This window comes from Gavialis gangeticus, unplaced genomic scaffold (assembly GCF_001723915.1).
Source record: "Gavialis gangeticus isolate Ggan-Ray unplaced genomic scaffold, GavGan_comp1, whole genome shotgun sequence".
NCBI lineage: Eukaryota > Metazoa > Chordata > Crocodylia > Gavialidae > Gavialis > Gavialis gangeticus.
Window position 1 is genome coordinate 26,496,658 of NW_017729033.1, and position 14,155 is coordinate 26,510,812.

Below are 14,155 nucleotides of genomic sequence, written 5' to 3' on the forward strand. Positions count from 1 at the left end.
CTTCTTAAAAGGCACTACACTTAAGATTCCTTAAATTAAATTATTCATTCAGAAGTTTAATGTAATTGAAAACTTAACTTGGTCTGTACTGTAGGAATTCATTATCTTCTAAAGAAATCCTTCATTAACTATGTTAAAGGAGAATGTGATTGTCTCCTTTTATAATATGAATATTTGTGTCTGAAGTATAGCATCCTCATAGTAGTTTAAGCCCTGATGTTGTAAAATGTTCTGTCCAGAGAAATCCTTAAGTGTACTTCATGCATAGGGAGCATCTACCTGCACAGGTCCCTTTACCTAGCTGGGATTTGTAGTCTTTAAACCAAAAAAAAGTTTCCCTCTTAAGGTGCTTTACTGCAGATGGATTATAGTAGTTTTTAATTCTGGTATTAATAGCTAAATAGAAGGCCTTTTTAATATAGCTTTTTTCCTCGGGCCTGATTCTGTTATCATTCATGATGATACTTCCTTTGAATCAGCTGAAGGATTCACAGAGTAATCTACTATTCATCAAGAGAGGAGAACAGATTTGGGTGCCTTGAGGCTTCAGAGCATATTCCTGTAGTGTGGAAGAAGTATGGCTAAATTCCCTCTTCTGCTTTGCAAATCTCAACCGCAACTTGGTTATTATTTTATTATAACAATGTGCTGGCAGCTTGAAACTCCGACCTATTTCCTTTTTAAAAGCTGCCACACAGCAAAAATTTCCTTAGGACAAAACAGCACAACTTCCCTTTTCTAGAGCTTTACCATTATATGTAATTGATATTGGAAAAAGTCATATGACAGTTTTTATGAACTTGGGATATTAAATATTATAAATATTACTTGATGTGTCCAGATATCTTAGGTGCACATTTAATCTAGTTAATTTAATTAATCTCTCTCTTTCCCTTTTTTTTTTAAATTTAGCCCCCAGATAATGGGCCTCCACCATTACCAACATCATCCCTTCCAGAAGGCTACTATGAAGAGGCAGTGCCACTTAGTCCTGGAAAGGCCCCCGAATACATCACTTCCAGTAAGCAGTATATATGATATAGAGGCCTAAGCACTTCCTACTGGTTCATCATTAGTACTGTTTATCTCAGCGCTGTAGTGTTCTTTACCACAGCCAAATTTTCAGTCAGCCTGAGCTTGCTTAAATTGGGCTTTGAAATGGCTGTCAATAAACTATTATGCAGAATTAATGAACTGGACATTTACACACTCTCTTGTTGAGTGTTTTTCCATGGATGTGCAAAGATTCAAAGGGCTGTTTTGCTATTAGCTGTCAAATCATTGTACATGACTGATTTGTTGCTGACTAAGTTTAACAGAATACCTAGCATATTTTATATAACATTTTTTTAATTGTTCAAATGTTAATGGATGAATAAAATGCATCTTTTTCTCTCACAGCAATTAAGTATGTCACCTTTGAACACCTAACAAGTGATCTGTAATCCATTTGTATATTAGAGGTCAGGGAGAGCCCTTCATTGTTGCATGGAAGATTACAAGTACACATTAGCTGTTAACATAAAAATAAAACGCAGGAAATCTGGCATTTATTTATAGAATCACTTCACATGGGAGACTTGAGAAAAAGAAAAGAAGTTCCAGAAAATGTAAGAATGAAGATACGTGCAGTCTTAGCAAAGCAGGGTCATGCCACTCCCCACTTCTTCCTGACAAACACTGCAGGGTGGTCCTGCTACACCCAGTCTGAATTTCCAAATCAAGGTTGCTAAACAAAGCCCAGTTCATTTAAAACAAAATGTTAACTACGACAAGGTATCCAAACCCCCTAAAGCTTGTAGGATAGATGGACCAAGAGAGTCATTCATTAGTGCTGCAACTTAAAAAATAAACACCCCCCCCCACATATGCATATAAGTATGTGTTATAACCTGTACTGCCTACATTTTACTGCATTTCATTGCCATTTTGTTTTTATGAAGTTCTCTTTTATTAAAAGTTATGTAGGAACGTAAGTCTTGTCAACAATTCATAGTTTCATAGATGTTAGGGACTGGAAGGGACCTTACAGATCATTGGGTCCAGCCCCCCTGCACTTGGGCAGGAAGGACTGCCGGGATCAGATGACCCCAGCAAAATGGGCGTCAAGACGCTTTTTGAAGATTGCCAGTGTAGGTGACTGTACCACTGTACAAGGGGGCAGCCTGTTCCAAACCCTCGGCACTTAGTTTGTAAAGAAGTTTTTTCTTGTGTCAAGCCTGAAGCGATCTTCAATCAGCTTGTGCCCATTATTTTTTTTCCTCCCCTGGGAGGTCTTGGTGAATAGATGCCCGCCCCCAGCCTCTGATATACCTATTGCCATCAAGTCCCATCTGGGTCTTCTCTTCTTCAGGCTGAACTGTCCCAAGTCTTTCAGCCTGTCCTCGAATGACCTGGTCTCTAGGCCTCTAATCATGCGTGTGGCCCTCCTTTGGACTGTCTCAAGCTTCTCCACATCCTTCCTGAAGTGCAGTGCCCAGAACGGGGTGCAGTACTCCAGCTGCGGTCTCACCAAGGCCGAGGAGAGTGGGAGGATGACTTCCTTAGCCTTGCTCAAGGTGCCTCGGTAGATGCATGCCAGCGTTTGATTAGCTCTGCCAGTTATGGCATTGCGTTGGTAGCTCATGTTCATTTTGCTGTTTGTCATGACACCCAGGTCTCATTCAGTTGTGGTGCTGGCAAGCAGAGGACTGCTGAGCCTGTAAGTGTGTTGCAGATTATTCCTCCCCAGATGGAGCACTTTACATTCTGTTATCTGTAACTGTAATGGCTACATTATGCCCTGGGGGGTCAGCCTGCCAACCTGGGGCTGCTCTGATCAAGCTCAACGTGTTGTGGAGAGGCTGACTGGAGCACGAGGGTGCTTCAGGGTGGGGTTAGCCATCAGGCATCCCCAGCATTGAAGCACCCTTGTGCCCCAGCCAGCCCCGCCGGTGGCTACGTGTCATAGGATCACAGAACATTAGGATTGGAAGGGCCCTCAGGAGGTCATCTAGTGCAGCCCCTGCTCAGTGCAGGACCATTCCCATGGTATCATTGCAGCTGAGGCTTTGTCTAGCCAGGTCATAAAAACCTCCAAAGACTGAGATTCCACCACCTCTCTAGGAAAGCTGTTCCAGTGCTTCACCACCCTCCTAGTGAGAGAGTTTTTCCTAATATCCAACTTAAACCTCCCTTACTGCAACTTGAGACTGTTGTTCCTGGTTTTGTCATCTGTCATCACTGAGAACAATCTAGCTCCATCCTCCTTGGAAGCCCCCTTCAGGTAGTTAAAGGCTGCTATCAAATCCCCCCTCAGCCTTCTGCTCTTCAGACGAAATAAACCCAGCTCCCTCAGCCTCTCCTCAGAAGTCATATGCCTCAGCCCCCAAACCATTTTCATTGCTCTCTGCTGGACTCTGCAACTTGTCCACCGATGCCGCTGCTGCAGCTACAGCCAGGTAAAACTGCCCTGCACACAGGCTAGTGCCATGTGCATGCATTCCTCCTGCATTAGGGCTCTCTGGTAATCTTAAAAGCAGACAGGATGGCTGTAGCCCTTACCACTAAGCACCCCCATCACTGCTCCTAGAAACAGAGGCTCGCAGGTGAAACTGTCTCAAATGCCTGTTTCTGGGAGGAGCTTAGGGTGGGACCAGGGAGTACTACAGCGCATGCCGGCAGTCCTGTCGACTTTCGGGTTGTCAGAGAGCCCTAATACAAGAGGAGTGTACACCATGCCACACAGCCTTTTCCAGGCTGCTTGTGCAGCAGGCATGCAGTGTGGCTTTATCTGCAGGCAGCAATGCCTGGCTGAGAAGCACCTGTTAGGACAGCACTAATTTTTTCAGTACTACCTAACCTCAAAAATTATGCTGAGTGGTTCTCAACTGGGGGTGACACCACATTTTAAGAAGTGGTGGAGGGGTGCCCTACTCTGCTGTTGAGAGAGAGAGTTGTTTCCATCTTCCTTGAGACCCCTTTATCTACTGAGTGTTTGGTTGGATGTCTGTACTGGATTGTCTTTGTTTAGTTCCCTGGCTGATGCAGAAGTGATAATGAAGTAGGATCCCTGATTACTCCATGCTTGTCATAAGTCTAGTCTAGCTCACTGCCTTCACAGGCAGTATCAGCTGAACTGACAGCCTTCTTATTAGATTTCCTGTTCTTGTAATAGGTTTTTGAGTAGTAGCCATGGACCTGTATCTTCATAGGCCACTCACACTTGGAAGTCTATGTTTACACCACAAAGGCTAGATTATTTAACAACAGTTTAAGTTCTGCAGATGCTTATCTCCAGAGATCTTGGTTTTCTGTGATTTAAAAACAAATCCAAAATTTTCTGATTAACCCCCTCTGCCCCCAAATGCGCACACACGTACACATGTGTGTGTGTGTGTGTGTGTAGTGTTTCACCTAATCACAGAAAAAAGTGAAGTGGGGGTGTTAAATCAGAACATTTTGGATTTTTTTATCAGAGAAAACCAGGATTCCTGCTTATCTCTTAAGACAGAGGTGTCAGACATCCGGCCAAACCAAACATGGCACTGCACCCTATGTCAGTCTCCAGTGCTGCCTGTAGCACACATGTTGTATGCATCCTGTTGTGCTGCCCTGCCCATGAGGGGTTGGTCCAAGATCCCCAGGTCAAGTCATACAGCTCCTGGGCTGGATCCAGCCCCTGGGCTATGTTTGACATCTCCCTTAAGATTTGTCAGCACTGTCATGACTGTGCACATAACTGAGCAGGTTTTAACCTAACTGCACCTGTGCTAGCCTGAAGCTCCGTGCAGGCTGCCTAATTTGCTCAAGATGCTATGTAAATACCTAGATACTGAACTCTGTGGTGTCATAGCTTTACTGCTATTAGTACCTTAGCCATTGTGTTTTGAAGTGATGTTGGGCATGCCTACAAGAGCTGCAATAACACTTTCACTCTTGTATGGACACAGCCAAGAATAGCTTCACACTGAAGAAAATGTACCGTATTCAAAAGCTTGTCTAGGTTTCTCCCAGCTGTGCAGTTGGTCCAATAAAAGAGATCACACACACGCAAATTCTTACCTTTCATGTTCATATATATATATAATATAAATGCATTAATTATATAATTAATGCATTTAAGTCATCCCCTTTAAGGCACCTGCTTAATTCATCTTCCTCAGTGGGTGCGTCTGCACAAGATGCTACGTCTCTGTAGCAATGCACTACTGTGATGTAGTTTTAGCGGGCACAAACTGCGATGCTGCAGCTATATCACCATAGCAATGTGTTGCTACGGCTATGTAGCGGCTAAAAGTAACATTGCCAGTCCTGCACAGTAATGGCTGTTACTGCGCCGCGATTTAATACTCCCTAAAGGAAGTACTAAATGAAGGCGCAGTAACAATGATGCCATAGGGGCATGTGTAGACACACCCAGTGTAATCAAATGAGATGATACGAGTTTATGGGATTAAATCACCAGTGGCTTCTCTACAATTTGTTGGTATTTTTCCTGCCAAGCCTGCCTTCTTTTAAGTAGTTTAAATCTCAATCTCTTCAGGTTCAGTTCTTATTTAATATTAGTGGAAAGGAGAGCATGTGAAGGAAACAAAATGAACATGGGCCGGCAGTGTGGGGAGGCAGTTAGGAAGGCCAACCGCACCTTGTCATGCATCCACAGATGCATCTCAAGCAGGTCCAAAGAGGTGATCCTCCCCCTCTGTGCGGCACTGGTCAGGCCACAGTTGGAGTACTGCATTCAGTTCTGGGCGCCGCACTTCAAGAGGGATGTGGACAGCATCGAGAGGGTCCAGAGGAGGCCACTCGTATGATCAAGGGACAGCAGGGCAGGCCCTACGAGGAGAGGCTATGGGACCTGAACCTGTTCAGCCTCCAAAAGAGAAGGCTGAGGGGGGATCTTGTGACCTGTTACAAACTGGTTAGGGGGGATCAGCAGGCATTGGGGGAGTCCCTGTTCCCCCGAGCACGGCCAGGAGTGACCAGGAATAACGGTCACAAGCTAGCAGAGGGTAGGTTTAGGTTAGACATCAGGAGCCTTTATTTCACGGTCAGGGTGGCTAGGATCTGGAACCAACTTCCAAGAGAGGTGGTGCAGGCCCCTACCCTGGGGGTTTTTAAGAGGAGGTTAGATGAACACCTTGCTGGGGTCGTTTGACCCCAGTACTCTTTCCTGCCATGGCAGGGGGTTGAACTAGATGATCTGCTCAGGTCCCTTCCGACCCTAGAAACTGTGAAACTATATACATCATATGTGTAGTTGTTCTATACATATATTCTTCTAAAGTCCCACATTATATCTCTTCATGAGCTTCTAATAAATATTTGTTAGGCATGGATATTTAATTAATTGATTATGGTTAACAACACATCGACTTCAGAAATCAAATCGAGACTCAATATCTGTTAAACACTGATTTTTATCATATTACAAATTTCCTTTTTAATTAATAGGTTAATAACCAGTACTGCTCAATTGTAATCCTAATAGCATCTTGTTAAAAGTATGCAGCTCACCTTAAAAGGGAAAAGTAGTAAGTCTTTGTCTCAGAGTTCATAATCTATTAGGCATGATGCAGCAGTTTGGGATAACAAGGGATGGAGAAGGGACATCTCAGTAAAGATAGACAAAGGTCATAGCAACAAGGGCTTCAGAGTATAGGTCAGGGTAGGCAACCCCCAGTACGGGTGCCAGAGCATGGCGTGCAAAGTCATTTTGCTTGGTGCATATGCCTCAGAAAGAAGGGACTAGAAGTTGTTTTTTATTTGTTCAGTGCAAAGCGGCTATGTGATATAATAACTACGGTGCAGAAGACATGAAAGGTGCCACTCCTACTATGAAGTGTAAAGTCTTTCCACTTGATGGGCTTTGATTTGCTTCAACATATTCTACTAACTGTGTGTCTGTATAAATCCCATAGTAGAAAACTCAGCCTTAACTTTCGGATCCCAACTATCACCTCTGGAATTGAGATGTAAATATCTTTGATGAAAATATATGGTATTATGAAGAAAAATACAATGGTTAATCACATGATCTTGTTGAAAAGTAATGGAGGAAATAGGATATTTGCTTGGGGTTCAAGGTAAAAAGAAACCAATTTTTTTCAATATAGCAAGGAGTGTGATAACCATATTTAAGTTAGGTGGAACATTCTTTCATGGAATATGAGAAAGTTAAAACATCCTGTAAAATGGAAAGGGAAATAGCCTATTAAAATACAGTGAAAATGGATACAATATTGTCTTCTGTCTCCTGTGACAGATACAGACTTAAAAATGAGGGTGTAAAAAGTATTTTGTAGGCCCTTACCTGGTAGAAAAAGGGTTGTTGTTCTGTCTCTACTTTTACAAGGTATACCTCAAATTTAGTGAAATCACTGGTATCTTCAGTCCTAGTAAACGTTAGATTTGAAGTGCTGGCTTCTATATGCTTCAGAATTGATCTGAAAATAAAAATGATCCCAAGCTCATAAACTAAGAAAGCTGTTTGTTAATTTTGGAGGGACTGTCCCATTTATACATGTATTGAAATATATTGTCAAAACAGTGTTCCCTTACTTTATTTAAAGAGTAGCATTTTGTCTCCTCTGCTTTCCATCACTGTTGGTTTTCCCTCACAAATTTATCAGATTCAGAGGCAATCTTTTGATAGAGATTAGAGCAGAATCGCAATACCTTTAATTTTAAACAGAAGATGGCTTTAGACAGGTGGTTAGTTATGAGGGGAACATGACAATGGGCGCATCTACATGAGATATGTTAATGTGCATTATCCTAATTTAATGTGCATTAAGGGCTCTTGTCTACACATGTGTGCCTTTAATGCACGTTAAAAATAGCAAATTTAGATGTAGTTAAAGTGTATTAATGCACATGTAGATGCAACCTGGCACAAACTTTAGTGCCAGGTCTTCCCAGCCACTAAGGAGCCAGCCTGAGCCCAGCCCCAGGGCTCCTGGCTGGCTGCCTCTCCTCCCCCAAGTCTGGGCTGCTCTCTAGCAGCCCCTAACTGCAGGCTATAAAAGCCAACAGCCATTTTGTGTCCTGGGGCGCACACACCAGGAACCTGAACAAGACTGCTGGTCTGTGCAGGAGCCCAGCAGGCACCGCATTCCCCCCTGGACATGCCACAGGCTGTTTCTGCCTGGCCTGTCCCACTCCAGAGCTGCTGCTGAGCCACAAGTGAGTGTTGCAGAGGGCTACACTTTGCTGCATCCCTTGCCCAGCTCTGAGATCTCCCCAGTGCTGCTGCCTGGATGTCTGGCAGCAGGGCCAGCACCTGTTTCCTGCTGCTGCTCACCCCCAAAGTGTCTCCTGTCCTTGCAGGTCCTGTGGTGAAGTGCCTCTGCTGCATGGCTCCCAGTCCCTGGCTGTGCCCTTGTGATGGGCGCTTCTAGCAGCCGTCAAGGGCCAGACATGAAGGGACAGCTATGCGGGGGCCCAAAGATCCGGCATGGGGTGACCATGTAATCATCCTCATCCCCATTGAGCCCCAGTCTTGCCCATGCCAACCTCCAGGGCCCCCAGCTGGACCCGGGAGGAGTTGCATGACCTCATGGCACTCTGGGACCATGCTGATGTGCAGAGGTAGTTTACACAGGGCGGGCACTCAAACCCTCACATTTACTAAGCCCTGTTGGGTGGGATGTGGGAGTGAGGGCACTCTCAGTTGACGCAGCAGTGCTGCATAAAGGTCTAGGTCTTGCAGGCACTGTGGATGGCTGTGACCGACTTCAGTTGTTGGTCCGCTCGTGCCCAAAAGGCCATGCCCTTTATGTGCCAGCTGACCCGCATTTTGGTGCCCCAGAAGCCAGGTTGCACCCCAGTGAGTGCCACAAGCAGGGGAGGCCTGGCAGAGCCCCTACCCTGCCCTGACACCTCCAGTGACACATTACCAGAGGAGGGGACCTTGGGCCTTCAGTGCCCCACCCCATCCTCCTCCCTGGCTGCTGCATCCACTGGCAGCTCGGGGAAACCCGCCCTTGGCACAGCGGTCTGGATGCGCCAGCTGTGCCAGTGGCACACCAGAAACTGGACCCTGCTGTTCTAGTGGCTGGTGGTGATGACGGAGGGACAAGAGCAGGCATGGTGGCTGAAGGAGCAGACGTGGGAGGTACAGGAGCAGGCCTGGTGGCTGGAGGATGTTGTCTGGGTGGAGGCGCAGGAGCAGGCACAGTGGGACCACTGGGCCTGCATGGAGGACCTGGAGCAGCTCCAGTAGTGGGGGGGGACACCAACCGCCAAGCAATAGAGACCATCCTGGCCCTGGTACCTGCGTACATGTCCCCTGCTCTCCGGCCCCCATCCATGGCCCCACAGGGCCCCTAGATCCCACCTGCCACCCTGCAGCAGGCTCCTCCCTGGCCCAAAGAGGAGGTCCTAGAGCTGCCATCCCCCCTGGCCTGGCCCCCTCCCCCCCTCCAGCTCCCCACTCTGAGCTGGAACAGCCAAAATATTATAAATAATTTTTAATATGTATATAGTTTGTCTTATATATATCACTTGCCTTTTGTAAATGGGTTTTTTATTGTTGGTGGGTGGGGAGTGTGGTGGAGGGGCACTGTTTGTTGAGGGGGGAGGGGTGCAGGTGAGGATTGTGAGGGCATTAAAGTTTTTTTTGTTTCACCCTTGTGTGTGTCCTGAGAGTGGTGCTGCAGGTGGGTAGAGGGTGTGTGCACAGCAAGGCAGGTGGGCTTGAGTGGGGAAGTGCAGGTGGAGGGGATCAGGTAGGGCCCCCATTGACACATGTGCAGCTGTCCTGGGGTCTGGGTGGGGTGCTGCTGGGGCCAGAAGAGGCAGCCCTGTGGCCAGTAGCAATGCAGGGTGCTGGTCATCACTAACAGAGGTTGGGCTGGAACAGTGCTGGGCACCACTGGCAGAGGCAGCCCTGGTGCTGGGAGGCAGGGTGGGCAGGGAGGGAGCTGGCCCATTCTGCCCCTGTGCTAGGCATGTGGCTCCTTGTCAGAAAAGGGGCTGGCTAGAGATCAGAGCTTCCATGATGGCTGTCAAGTACTGGCAGCTGGCTCTGGCTTCAACATGGCTGCCAAGTGCTGGCAGCGATGTGGCCTAGGATGGAACTCCCCCTGGTGGCCACAGGGGCACATGGCATGGCTGAAGGGACTTGCAGCTAACTTCAGCGCCAAGTGCACTGACTTTAGTCCTAAGTCCCTGCACATGTAGACAGCTGCCAAAAATTGCTTAATGCACAGTAAATTTAGTCTCGCTTATTTGAATGTGTAGATAAACCCACTGTGTCCTAACTCCACAAGATCTCTGTTAATTTGAAAGAATGGAAGGGAGGCCATTTATGGCCACCTAAAGTATTGTGGGAATGAAATGGGATTCTAGCAGCTCACCCCTTAGGTTATGCCTCTGTAAAACATGTTCCTCACAGAAACATCTTCAAGATGTAAATTTAACTACTGAATCTACATTCTCACATTTCATTTACCTTAACTTTTTCTCCCAAACAGGTAAGTATATATTAGTAGTTTACTCAATGAACTCCTAAGTATTTCCTGATTTGGTACTGTAAACTTTCATGGAATTTACCAGATAACCCGTGCAAAAATCTATTTTTGTTTAGGCTATTTAATCTTGATCCTGGGGGAGGAAATTAAGAGGGATGGAGAAATAGGAGAAAACCTGGCAGATCTTTCATATTGTTTTAAATGAGCATGAGCGAGTATGCACGGTTTTGTATAAAACTACTTCCCATTCTATCACTTTAAGTTAAGTAACAGAGAACCTTTAGCTTTCCTGCCTATACCTTGATTTCCATTTTCTGGGATTTTTTAACACAACAATACACATATACACACAATAATAGCAACACAATATTTTAATGCAAAATCACATTGTATTTTTTTTCTTTGGAATGTTGCAGATTTTAGCTATATGTTCTGCATTAAGCTATCTATAAGCCATACTACTCCACTGGGGACAATAAGTCTGTTCCATGGCAGCATTCAATATTTCAGTATTTGTATTTGGTGGTGAAAGGAAAAATACACATTTAAAAAAAATCTTTATTGAGTAAAATGTGTCAAAATATGTGTTTTTGATCCTGAAATAGATTGCTGAAGCATGTGTAGGTATCCATTTATCCACCTAGGCATTTCAGGTACCAGTCTGGATTGCTGTACTCTCAAGTTGAAATCCCTGCTCTGGCTGATTCAAAGCAGTTTTTCATTCTAAATCATTCTTGCATATCCCTAGCTAGTACCCTAAGCATCTGACTACAGTATAAAGCCCTGGGGAGGTGGCACACCTAAGATGTGATTAACAAGGTAATTGCGTGTTAAGTCATAAGCTGGACGCACATGAGGGCAATTAATGGTGCAATAAAAGGAACATGCCACAAAGTTATTACATATATTACACACACATTAATATTAGAGCTGCACCAATACATTAGTCCAATATCGGATCGGTATCAATATAAAGAAAGTTAACTGTATCAGATATCAGCCTGATGGGGCCAATAATTTGACTGATAAATGCCCGTGCTGCAGGCAGCCACAGTGCAGCACGCAGGCAGCAAGGAGCAGAGCTGGCAGCTTGGAGAGCTGCCTGCAGCTGGTAAGTTGGAAGGGGAGTGGGGAGGGAAGGGATGTGCCCATGGTGATTGAGGGAGGGGGTGGAGGCAGGCACTGCCCAGCTGGGGCGGGGGGCACATGTGACAAAGCCATGGCTCATGGGAGGGGGTGGCTCCCACCATTGTTTGCACCCCAGGAGGGCATGGGGGTGGGGCGTGTGCTCCCGGATCTGTGTGGAGGGGGGGCAGGCTGCAGCTGCAGGCTCAAGCTGGCACTGCAAAGGGCTCTTCTTAGCAGGGGTGGAGCTCGGAGCAGGCATCAGCAACACTGTAGCCACCCCAAATTTTGCTGCAGCTCCGCTCTGCTCCCAAGGCTGACACCGCTAGTCATCTGGTGCAGTCCTGGTTCTTCCTGGCATGTGGGTAGAGGCTAACTTTATGGCTGGTTCCCATAGTGCCTTGAAGGACTCCAGCACACTCCTGTGCTGCCATCATCCATCAGCTTACTTTTGCACCCAGCTTCGGGGATGCAACAAAGCCCTTGATTGATGCACCCCTGAAGCTGGGAGCCCAATTAGCAGCCACTCCCAGCCTTTGCAGTCCTCCACTCCAGTGCTCCCCCAAGGCTGGGAGCAGCAGTCAGCTGATAGGTGCTCTGAGCTTCAGAAAAATATGGGGGTCAAGAACTCCCATGCGTTTCTGAGGCTTGGAGTGCTGATCAGCTGATGCCTGGCCACATGTTCAATTTAAGGCATGATTGAGACCAGCCACACAGTTGCTACACACACATCTGGTTTAGTACCATATTTACATGAACAGATGACCCGGACTATAAGGTGGTTCCCCAATAATTAGATACTATATATAGAAAATTTGTAAATTAGTTCTAATTTTCCAGGTATACAATCTAATTCTTAGAGGCTTGCCTTGAATTTGTCCCTGTCCATTATAAGATGAGGGGCTTCTTTCCCTATGCCAATTGTAAGGGACAGAGACCTCGTCTTGTATTTGAATAAATACGGTAATTTTATTGCTTCTTCCAGGGGTAGGCAACCCCTGGCACGCAAGCCAGAGCATGGCACGTGAAGGCATTTTGCGTGGCACTCATGCCTTGGGGAAAGGGCTGGGGCTGCGCTGCCACAAGAAGGATCAGGCCCCCCATGGTTTCCTCACTGTCCGCCACTGGCACAACCAACGTCTTACAAATCGAGGTTGTAGGTATTTTTGCACTCTGCCCCCAAAAGTTGTTGATCCCTAACTTATTCCTTGTTTCATTATGCCATTTATTGCATTAATGTGTGGCTGGGTTACTTCTTACAATGTGATTAACTAGCTGATCATGTCTTAAGTGAAACGTCTGCCTGGGACTAAAGAACATGGAGATACTTTTCCAGAATGCTTTCAGCATTTATATTAGTAGGTAGTAGTTCAGTAATGCTGCTTTAGTGTTAATTGTATCACTGCTGTTTAATTTCAGATGATTACAATAGCCATATGTGAAATTCTCTTGCTGTCTGTGCTTAAGATCTGTTACACGCTGTGCTTTGCTATCTACCTACCCCAGCCTTAAGACTGAAAGGTATTTTTGTGCCTGCATTGTCATCAAGAATCTAAGTACTTTAAGGAAATAAGGAGTGGGGCAAATTTAAAATTTCTTCCTCTTTAGAACATCTGCAATAAATGAAAGAGAGAGCATTTCAAATACTTCAGAGACCATAAACACCATCTAATTGCTAAGTATTTATCCTAAAGTAATTTGTCTAATTAAAATTCCAGGGATACAATTATGGTGCTATACTTATGTCTCATTATGATGTAATTTTAATTTTTGTATCATATTATATTGTACTTAAACTCAGTGTGTTGATGTTAGTAACTGAAATGGTATTCTGTCTTTGGTTTGCCTTTATTAGTAAAAATATTACTAAAAATAGAAAATACTGTGATTGTTCAGTTATTCCTTTCAGAAGCTTAGCCATTTTACAAAAAAATGACGTCAGTAATATGCCATTTTATATGGCCATTTGCCAAGGTTAAAACCCAACTTTATAGGTAACATACTCTGTACCACCCTGCATATTTTCCCAGGGCTTACAAACAAGGACAAGTGTTGTAGGGAATGCATCCCACGTTTAGTGATGTGTATTCAGTTCAAAGTTATGCTTCATTTGTGACATTTTTAACCGAGTGCTTTTATACTTCCTTTTAAAGATTATGACTCGGATGCCATGAGCAGCTCTTATGAATCATATGATGAAGAGGAGGAGGATGGGAAGGGGAAAAAAATGAGACATCAATGGCCTTCTGAGGAGGCCTCTATGGACCTAGTGAAGGATGCTAAAATCTGTGCCTTCCTCCTAAGAAAGAAGCGTTTTGGACAATGGACCAAATTACTGTGTGTTATCAAAGAAAACAAACTACTGGTAATTACTATTTAATTGGGCAATACTTGCTTTACTATTTATGATTTTTTAAGGATATATTAAAACTGTTTATGAACCATATATAAATTGTAAATAGCAATCAGAGAAAGGTAGGTAGCCATGATAGTCTGAAGTCAAGCAGAAGGCAGGGTAGATATGCAATAGATTAACTGAATAAGATATATATATATATATATATATATATATATAT

At 44.9% G+C, this 14,155-nt stretch overlaps 1 protein-coding gene across 3 annotated transcripts in view; it reads left to right on the forward strand.

Moving 5' to 3' along the window:
- AFAP1 (actin filament associated protein 1) overlaps window positions 1–14,155 on the forward strand; it is a 184,823-nt gene that overhangs the window by 71,938 nt on the left and 98,730 nt on the right. For all 3 annotated transcript variants that reach the window (XM_019526082.1, XM_019526081.1, XM_019526083.1), the window contains exons 4-5: window positions 913–1,021; window positions 13,733–13,944. In XM_019526082.1, the coding sequence (XP_019381627.1) occupies window positions 913–1,021; window positions 13,733–13,944 (321 nt within the window). The remainder of the gene's footprint in view (window positions 1–912; window positions 1,022–13,732; window positions 13,945–14,155) is intronic.